At 44.6% G+C, this 9,698-nt stretch overlaps 1 protein-coding gene across 1 annotated transcript; it reads left to right on the top strand.

The window, feature by feature from the left end:
• Positions 1 to 8,764: 8,764 nt before the first annotated feature.
• Positions 8,765 to 9,330, top strand: LOC147965030 (uncharacterized). The gene is made up of 2 exons (XM_087530253.1): positions 8,765 to 9,173; positions 9,233 to 9,330. Exons 1-2 carry the CDS (start codon positions 8,765 to 8,767, stop codon positions 9,328 to 9,330), a joined length of 507 nt encoding a protein of 168 aa, XP_087386379.1.
• The last annotated feature ends 368 nt before the right edge of the window (positions 9,331 to 9,698 follow it).

The following is a 9,698-nucleotide window of genomic DNA, read 5'->3' on the forward strand; positions in this document are numbered from 1 at the left end:
CTGACAAATGAAAATAATTGGACACCTCCGGAGCCAATTCCTGAGCCTATTTCTAAACCAAATCCGAAGAAGAGGGGTATTCTATTTCTTAGTCCTGAAGATATGCAAGAGGCAAAGAAATCTATGAAAGAAAAAGGTATTAAAGCTGAAGATGTTAAGAATTTACCTCCTATTGAAGAAATACATGGTCTTAATTTACCTCCTGTTGAAGAAACATATAATCCAAATCCTTCTTCTATTGAAGAAACTCATGGTCTTGATAACCCGACATAGGTAGTAAAGGTAAATTCTCTCTATAGATATGATAAAGCTGAAATCCCATTTACTAAGTTTGCTAGCCCATGCTTAGATGAGTTTGATAACTTTATGGCTAAGCAAGAAGATTTGAATGCTTATTTTGGTAGACAATTGAAATACAATTCAAATATGCTTGAACACTTGGGTGATTATATGGCTAATGTCCAAGGTGAACTTAAACTTATTAGTACACATGCTTCTATGGTTACCACTCAAGTAGAACAAATACTTAAAGCTCAAAATGATTTGCTCAATGAATTGAATAGTAAAGATAATGATAATGCTGTTAGAGTGGCTACTAGAACTGGTAGAATGACTCAGGAACCTTTGTATCCTGAAGGCCACCCTAAGAGAATTGAGAAAGATTCTCAGAGAAATAATATAGATATACCTAGTTCTTATAAAAGGAAGAAAAAGAAAAATGATAGGACTTTGCATGCTTCTAGTGATCCTATTGTTGAAACACCTGAGAATCCAAATGATATTTCTATTTCTGATGCTGAAACACAATCTGGTAATGAACCTGAAACTAGTGGTAATGTTAATGATAATGTTCATAATGATGCTCAACCTAGTAATGATAATGATGCAGAAATTGAACCTGCTGTTGATCTTGATAACCCACAATCAAAGAATCAACGTTATGATAAAAAAAACTTTGTTGCTAGGAAACATGGTAAAGAAAGAGAGCCTTGGGTTCAGAAACCCATGCCTTTTCCTCCCAATCCATCCAAGAAAAAGGATGATGAGGATTTTGAGCGCTTTGCTGAAATGATTAGACCTATCTTTTTGCGTATGCGATTAACTGATATGCTCAAAACCAATCCTTATGCTAAGTACATGAAAGATATTATTACAAATAAAAGAGATATACCGGAAGCTGAGATTTCCACGATGCTTTCTAATTATACTTTTAAGGGTGGAATACCAAAGAAACTTGGAGATCCCGGTGTACCAACTATGTTAAAACTACTTTGTGTGATCTTGGAGCCGGTGTTAGTGTTATGCCTCTCTCTTTATATCGTAGACTTGATTTGAATAAGTTGACACCTACTGAAATATCTTTGCAAATGGTTGATAAATCAACTGTAATACATGTCGGTATTTGTGAGGATGTGCCTGTTGTAGTTGCAAACGTTACTATTTTAACGGACTTTGTTATTCTTGATATTCCCGAGGATGATAGTATGTCTATTATTCTTGGAAGACCCTTTTTGAATACTGCAGGGCCCATTATTGATTGCACTAAAGGCAATGTCACTTTTCATGTTAATGGTAATGAGCATATGGTACACTTTCCGAGGAAACAACCTCAAGCTCATAGTATCAACTCTATTGGAAAAATTCCATCGATTTTATTTGGAGGTTTTGAATTTCCTCTTCCTACTGTCAAGAAGAAATATGATATTCTTATTATTGGGGATGTGCATATCCCCGTTGAGGTAACATAGTGTTATTTGAAATTTCTCTGATTCCAGGTTATTCGGAATGAGTTCGTTAACAAGACTTGATCAACCTTGTTAGTGGATTCCTTTTGATGACCATGAGATGGATGAAAGTAGAAAGCACAACCGTCTGTACCCCACTTTTACTTTCTGTTATTTATATTACATAAAATAACAATAAATATTTGTCTGTTTGTTATCTGATTATCCGTGCAATATAAAAATACCCCGAAATAAAAGTTCTCCAAATGCCCTAACATTTAAATATGATTTTTTCTAGAATATTTGAGAATATTTGGCACTGAGAACACAGCAGGGGGGCCAACCACCTGCCCACGAGGGTGGAGGGCGCGCCCTACCCCCTGGGCACGCCCCCTGCCTTGTGGGCCCACGGTGGCCCTCCTCCACTTATCCTTTCACCCACACACTTCTTCTTCCTCCCACAAACACGAATAACCATCTCAAACCCGAGTCCAAGCTCGTTTTGCTGCCATTTTCGATCTCCTTGCTCAAAGCACATCTCACAAAACTGCTTGGGGAGATTGTTCCTTGGTATGTGACTCCTCCATTGGTCCAATTAGTTTTTGTTCTAGTGCTTTATTAATTGCAAATTTTTGCTGCTTAGGTGACCCTGTTCTTGAGCTTGCATGTCAAATTTATATGGTCAAAAGTAGTTTTGATGCATGATATAGGCTCTAGGCACTTGTAGGAGTAGTTGCTATCAATATTATTGAGTTTGGTTTACTTTTATTTTGAACTTACTAAAAATTTCAGAATTTTTCAGAAAATGATGAGGAAACTTTTGAGGGGCTCATCGAGCCAAAGCTCGAAGGAAAAGGCACCAAAGCCTAAGTATAATCTGCCTCGCACCACGGAGGTTTGGGCGTGTGATTGGCCTTCCGATGATTTCTTGAGAGCAACTGGTATTGATGAAGATTTTCATGAGTTGACTAAGAATGCAGGCCTCACCGCTTTCCTCCATGACCAATGCGATCAGTATCTCTTCCTCACAAATACCTTTGTGCAAAACTTTCATTTCCATTCTAGTAACTCGCCACCTACGGTGGAGTTTCATTTATATGATGAGCATAAGGAGATGTCACTTTATGATTTTTGTCGGATTTGTTTAGTCCCTTTTGAGGGCAAGACAGAAGAACCACATCACGATGATGTGGAGGGGTTTATTGATACTATCACTGTAGGGGAAACAAGGAAGGTTTCCGATGCACGAATCACTAGCATACATTTTCCTGTCTTACGTTACTTTGCATTATTTGCTAGCCGTTGTTTAATTGGTCATGGAAACTGTGGAAACCTTAGTATCCCTGATATTATTATTTTGCTCCATGGTCTATACGGTGATAACTCTGTTAGTATGGGCGGTATTATTGCCAAACGGTTAAGTCTGAACCGTACCAAGGGCCCCATCTTTGGAGGCATCTATGCTTCACGCCTAGCTGCACATTTTAACATACCTATTAGGCATTTTGAGAAGGAAGAAAAGGTGCTGCCTCTTGTTTATCTAGATTATAAAAGTATGGTGGCACATGATTTTATTGTTAAGAATAGGAAAGGAGAGCTTAAATATCAATTGTTCTTTAATAAACATCATCCTGAGACTATTACCCTGCCTGCTCCTTCTTTGTTTGATTTATCTTCAGGTACGTAGCTTGTTCCGTTGAAGGCTATTCACGCCTACCGGAACGCTGCACTAGCCGTGGAGCCAGAGCCGGAACCACAAGTTGATCCTTCACGACAGTCTAATTACCAGTGGGATCCGGAGATGATTGTCAGCAAGTGGCAATCAGAGTCTTCCTCTTCTTCTTCTCAGTACGACCCCAACTACTATTATGGATATCCGCCAGGCCAGCCATGGCCATAGACCAACTTAGGACAAAAGCCTAAGCTTGGGGGAGTACGTATTTCTCACCGACATTACATTTATGTTCACACACTCATTGCTAGATGTCGGTGCTCATACTTTTTCATTGTATCATCCATGCTAGTTTATTTTCCTTTTTATGCTTTATTCTTGTGTGTTTAATAAACCTTAAGAAAAACAAAAAAAATTAGTTGTGGCTTTTAGCTAGTTTTAATTTCCATGCTTGTAGTAGTAATTAAAAAGAACCCAAAAATATTTCTTGTTCTTCATTATTTGTTGGGAGCTTTCCCGTGTAAATAGTTTTATTTCTTTTCTTTTCTTTGGGGGTCGATAGGAGAAGACCATAATTAAATAGTTGAAGTGGCTCTTATATGCATTATTGTTGATCTAACAATAGAGCCCATATTTCCTTGTCTTCTCCTGTTTATTGAATGCTTGCAGATTCTAGCTTAGTCCAATGCACGGGCACTATTATTATTATTCACACTATTCGGTCGTGCAAGTGAAAGGCAATTATGACGATATATGATGGACTGGCTGAGATGAGAAAAGCTGGTATGAACTCGACCTCTTTTGTTTTTGTAAATATGATTAGTTCATCGTTCCTGTTTCAGCCTATTATGAATAAACATGTTTGCAATGACAACTAGAGATCATAGTTTCTTGTGCCATGCTTGATTAGCTATGAGTTATAATGGTTTACCTTGCATGCCAACATGCTATTGAAATGGTTATGATGTGGTATGATAGGGTGGTATCCTCCTCTGAATGATTTAAGTGACTTGACTTGGCACATGCTCACGCATGTAGTTGAAACAAAATCAACATAGCCTTCACGATATTTATGTTCATGGTGGATTATATCCTACTCATGCTTGCATTCGGTGTTGATTAATTTTCATGCATGTTCATGACTGTTGTCGCTCTCTAGCTGGTCGCTTCCCAGTCTTTTGCTAGCCTTCACCTGTACTAAGCGGGAATACTGCTTGTGCATCCAATCCCTTAAACCCCAAAGTTATTCCACATGAGTCCACTATACCTACCTATATACGGTATCTACCTGCCGTTCCAAGTAAATTTGTATGTGCCAAACTCTAAACCTTCAGATAAGTATCCTGTTTTGTATGCTCGAATAGCTCATGTATCAACTAGGGCTGTCTGTATCTTCCATGTTAGGCGGGTTATTCTCAAGAGGAGTGGACTCCACTCCTCACTCATGAGATAAATGGCTAGTCACCTGGATGCCCAGTCCCATGCTTTACGCAAACTAAATCAGAATAATTGGAAACAAAACTCCCCCTAGGAATCTTGTTAGTTGGAGGCACTCGTTGTTTTGAGCAAGCCATGGATTGATGCTTGTTGGTGGAAGGGGGAGCATAAACTTTACCATTCTGTTTGGGAACCGCCTATAATGTGTGTAGCATGGAAGATATCGCCATCTCTTGGTTGTTATGTTGACAATGTAAGTATACCGCTCAAAATATTATTCACCTCTATTTTAAAACCGAGCTCTGGCACCTCTACAAATCCCTGCTTCCCTCTGCGAAGGGCCTATCTATTTACTTTTATGCTGAGTCATCATCTTCTTATTAAAAAGCACCAGTTGGAGAGCACCACTGTCATTTGCATTCATTACTATTAGTTTACATTGAGTATGACCTGACTAGATCTCTTTTACCATGAATTACAATGTCTAGTCAGTCCTTGGTCTTTAAAGGTGCTCTGCATTTATGTTTTGCGGTCTCAGAAAGGGCTAGAGAGATATCATCTTGTTATATCATATTATGATTATTTTGAGAAAGTGTTGTCATCCGAGATTTATTATTATTGCTCCCTAGTTGATTATGCCATTGATATGAGTAAACTTGAGACCTATGCGTTATTGTGAATGTGGTTAGTTATAATCTTTGCTGAAAACTTGAATGCTGGCTTTACATATTTACAACAACAAGAGCAAACAGAGTTTGTAAAAGTTTCTCTTTATCACTTTTAGTTTGTCAACTGAATTCCTTGAGGACAAGCAAAGGTTTAAGCTTGGGGGAGTTGATATGTCTCGGTCGTATCTACTTTTCCAAACACTTTTGCCCTTGTTTTGGACTCTAACTTGCATGATTTGAATGGAACTAACCCGGACTGACGCTGTTTTTAGTAGAATTACCATGGTGTTATTTATGTGCAGAAACAAACGTTCTCAGAATGACCTGAAACTTCACGGAGCAACTTTTCAGAAAATATGAAAAATACCTGCAAAAGATGAAGGCCAAGGGGCCCACCACCTCTCCACGAGGGTGGGGGGCGCGCCTGCCCCCCTAGGGCGTGCCCCCTACCTCGTGGGCCCCTTGTTGCATCTCCAACTCCAACTCCAACTCCATATATTGTGTTTTGGGGAGAAAAATATCAGAGAGAAGAATTCATCGCGTTTTATGATATGGAGCCGCTGCCAAGCCCTAAAACCTCTCGGGAGGGCTGAATTGGAGTCCGTTCGGGGCTCCGGAGAGGGGAATCCATCGCCATCGTCATCATCAAGCATCCTCCATCACCAATTTCATGATGCTCACCGCCATGCGTGAGTAATTCCATCGTAGGCTTGCTGGACGATGATGGGTTGGATGGGATCTATCATGTAAGTGAGTTAGTTTTGTTAGGGTTTGATCCCTAGTATCCACTATGTTCTGAGATTGATGTGGCTATGACTTTGCTATGCTTAATGCTTGTCACTAGGGCCCGAGTGCCATGATTTTAGATCTAAACCTATTATGTTTTCATCAATATATGAGTGTTCTTGATCCTATCTTGCAAGTCTATAGTCACCTATTATGTGTAATGATCCGTTAACCCCGAAGTGACAATAATCGGGATACTTACTGGTGATGATCGTAGTTTGAGGAGTTCATGTATTCACTATGTGTTAATCCTTTGTTCCGGTTCTGTATTAAAAGGAGGCCTTAATATCCCTTAGTTTCCGTAAGGACCCCGCTGCCACGGGAGGGTAGGACAAAAGATGTCATGCAAGTTCCTTTCCATAAGCACGTATGACTATGTTCGGAATACATGCCTACATTACATCAATGAACTGGAGCTAGTTCTGTGTCACCCTAGGTTATGACTGTTACATGATGAACCACATCCGGCATAATTCTCCATCACTGATCCATTGCCTACGACCTTTCCATATATTGTTCTCCGCTTATTTACTTTTCCGCTGCTATTGCTATCATCACTACAAAATACCAAAAACATTACTTTTACTACTGTTACCTTTTGCTACCATTACCACTACTATCATATTACCTTGCTACTAAATACTTTGCTGCAGATATTAAGTTTCCAGGTGCGGTTGAATTGACAACTCAGCTGCTAATACTTGATAGTATTCTTTGGCTCCCCTTATGTCGAATCAATAAATTTGGGCTGAATACTTTACCCTCAAAAACTGTTGCAATCCCCTAAACTTGTGGGTTATCAGTCGACTTCACTAACCTCAACAAGGCCTACCCCGAAGACCCATTCCCGCTTCCGTGCATCGACCAGATCGTCGACTCCACCGCTGAGTGTGACCTGATGTGTTTCCTGGACGCATTCTCGGGCTACCACTAGATCAAGATGGCAATGGAGGATGTGGAGAGGACGGCCTTCTTGACCCCATGCGGGGTGTACTGCTACACTTGCATGTCGTTCGGGCTGTGCAACACAGGTGCGACCTTCCAACGGATGATGCACATCGCCCTAGGTTAGCAACTCGGGAGAAACGCTGAGGCCTACGTCGACGACATCGTGGTAAAATCTCGGGAGGCAAGAACTTTGATTCAGGATCTGGACGAGACCTTCGCAAGCCTGTGCCAGGTGGACCTACGGCTCAACCCGGAGAAGTGCGAGTTTGGTGTACCCTCCGGAAAACTGCTGGGCTTCCTCGTGTCCTACAAGGGGATCGAGGCTAACCTAGAGAAGGTCAAGGCGATAGAGGACATGAGCCCACCACAAAATCTCAAGGAAATGCAGAAGCTTGCAGGCTGCGTGACCTCGCTAGGGCGCTTCATCTCCAAGCCGGGGGAGCGCGCCTTGCCATTCTTCAAGATGATGAAGAAGAAGGGCCCGTTCGAGTGGACCCCGGAGGCCGACCTGGCGTCTCAAGACCTCAAGAGTACCTGACCAGCCCTTCGGTGATGGTGGCACCTCGTCCCCTCGAGCCCCTGGTGCTTTACCTTGCCGCCACCCCCTACTTCGCCAGCGCGGCACTAGTGGCGGTCTGGGAAGAGCACTAGGCCAAGGGCCCGTCGCACCGTGCCACACCTCCAGCCGGGGCGATACGGCACCAGGAGGATAGTACGGAGGCTGCGACAACATCAACAAATGATCAGGCCCGACAGGGTGGCGTCCTCGAGACTACAGAGGCCCCAACGGAAGACCAGGCTCCTGAGGTCTCGTCACCTCAGGAGACGCCTCGTTCTCCAGCAAGCGCATGCTCCATCGACGCTCCAGCCCTCGTCGAGCACCCAGTGTACTTCGTCAGCACGGTGCTGTGGGATGCGAGGGTGCGATATCCCATGCCACAGAGGCTTCTGCTCACGCTCCTGGTGGCCTCACGTAAGCTGCGCCACTACTTCAAAGGCCACCCAATCAAAGTCATCTTAGCTTACCCACTTGAGAGGGTGCTCTGGAGTCATAATACCGCGGGAAGGGTCGTCGAGTGGAATATCGAACTTCAGGCATTTCAGCTCGAGTTCAGCACAACCAGGGTCATCAAGGGGGCCGCCCTAGCCGACTTCGTGGCCGAATGGACCGATGTCTCAGAACCTGAAGATGGCAGGGCCCGTCTCTCTCGCCAGGAAGTGAAGCGCCGGATGGTTGGGTCATGTACTTCGACGGCGCCTTCGCGCGCCAAGGCGTGGGGGCTGGAGCCGTGCTCATCTCACCCACCCAAGATAAGCTCTACTGCGCCGTGCAACTCTGCTTCCAGCGGGGCGAGAAGGTCTCCAACAACATTGTGGAGTACGAGGGTTTGATTGCCGGTCTCAAGGCAGTTACCCCAAGAACCTGCTGTCTCAAGGCGGCCTTGGGAGTAAAGTGTCTCACCATCAAGGGCGATTCCCAGCTCCTCGTCAACTTCTCCAACAAGGTGTACGAACCGAGGGACAAGCACATGGAAGCGTACCTCGCGGAGGTGCGTAAGATGGAGAAGCAATTCTTGGGCCTAGAACTGCAGCACGTCCCACGGGGCACCAACAAGGAGGCTGATGAAATCGCCAAGAGGGCATCAAGGCAGTTACCCCAAGAACCCGGTGTCTTCGAAGAGCGACTCTTCAAGCCTTCGGCGACCCCTGTGGCCGCGGAGACTACATCAGCTGGAGAAGAACTCCCTCAGCCACTAGCCTCGGGAGCCCCCGCTTGCGGCCCGGCCTCAGGAGCGCGCCTGCTCCTGGCTCTCAAGCCACAGGAGGGGTGCTGGACCGAGGAATACAAGGCGTATCTGGTGCATGGGAAGCTGCTAGAGAAGGAAGAAGACGCGGAGCGTGTGGCCCGACAGGCTATGTCATACTGCATCCAGGACGGTGAGCTATACAGAAAACGACCAAATGATGTTTCCTTGAGATGCATCTCCAAGGAGCAGGGAGCGGGCTGCTGGCTGACATACATGGTGGAGACTGCGGGCATCACTCCTCGTCGCATTCCCTGGTCGGCAAGGCGTTCCGCAGCGGGTTCTACTAGCCCACGACACTCAACAACGCGACCGAGGCCTGCCAATTCCACGCCAAGCAGATCCATCAGCCAGCTCAGGGCCTCCAGACCATACCGCTCCCGTGGCCATTCGCGGTCTGGGTGCTGGATATCCTAGCCCGTTCCCTCGAGCGCCTGGGGGCTACCGCTACCTCTACGTCGCCATCGACAAGTTCACCAAATGGGCAATGGTGGAGGCCGTCCACACTATCCCGGCCGGGTCCGCAGTTAAGTTCATCAAGGGCCTCGTGAGCCGGTTCATGGTCCCCAACCGCATCCTCACAGACAATGGTTCACAGTTCACTAGCAATCTCTTCAAGACATAATGTGCTAACCTTGGAACGCAGATCTGCTACGCT

This window comes from Triticum urartu, chromosome 6A, assembly GCF_056163025.1.
Source record: "Triticum urartu cultivar PI428250 chromosome 6A, HENAU_Tu73, whole genome shotgun sequence".
Lineage (NCBI taxonomy): Eukaryota > Viridiplantae > Streptophyta > Magnoliopsida > Poales > Poaceae > Triticum > Triticum urartu.

Excerpts from the sequence above, each read along its gene's own strand:
- LOC147965030 (XM_087530253.1), top strand. The coding sequence starts at position 8,765 with ATGGAAGCGTACCTCGCGGAGGTGCGTAAGATGGAGAAGCAATTCTTG. Across the intron at positions 9,174-9,232 it reads GTCATACTGCATCCAGGACG|GGAGCGGGCTGCTGGCTGAC; the intron begins GTGAGCTATACA and ends TCCAAGGAGCAG.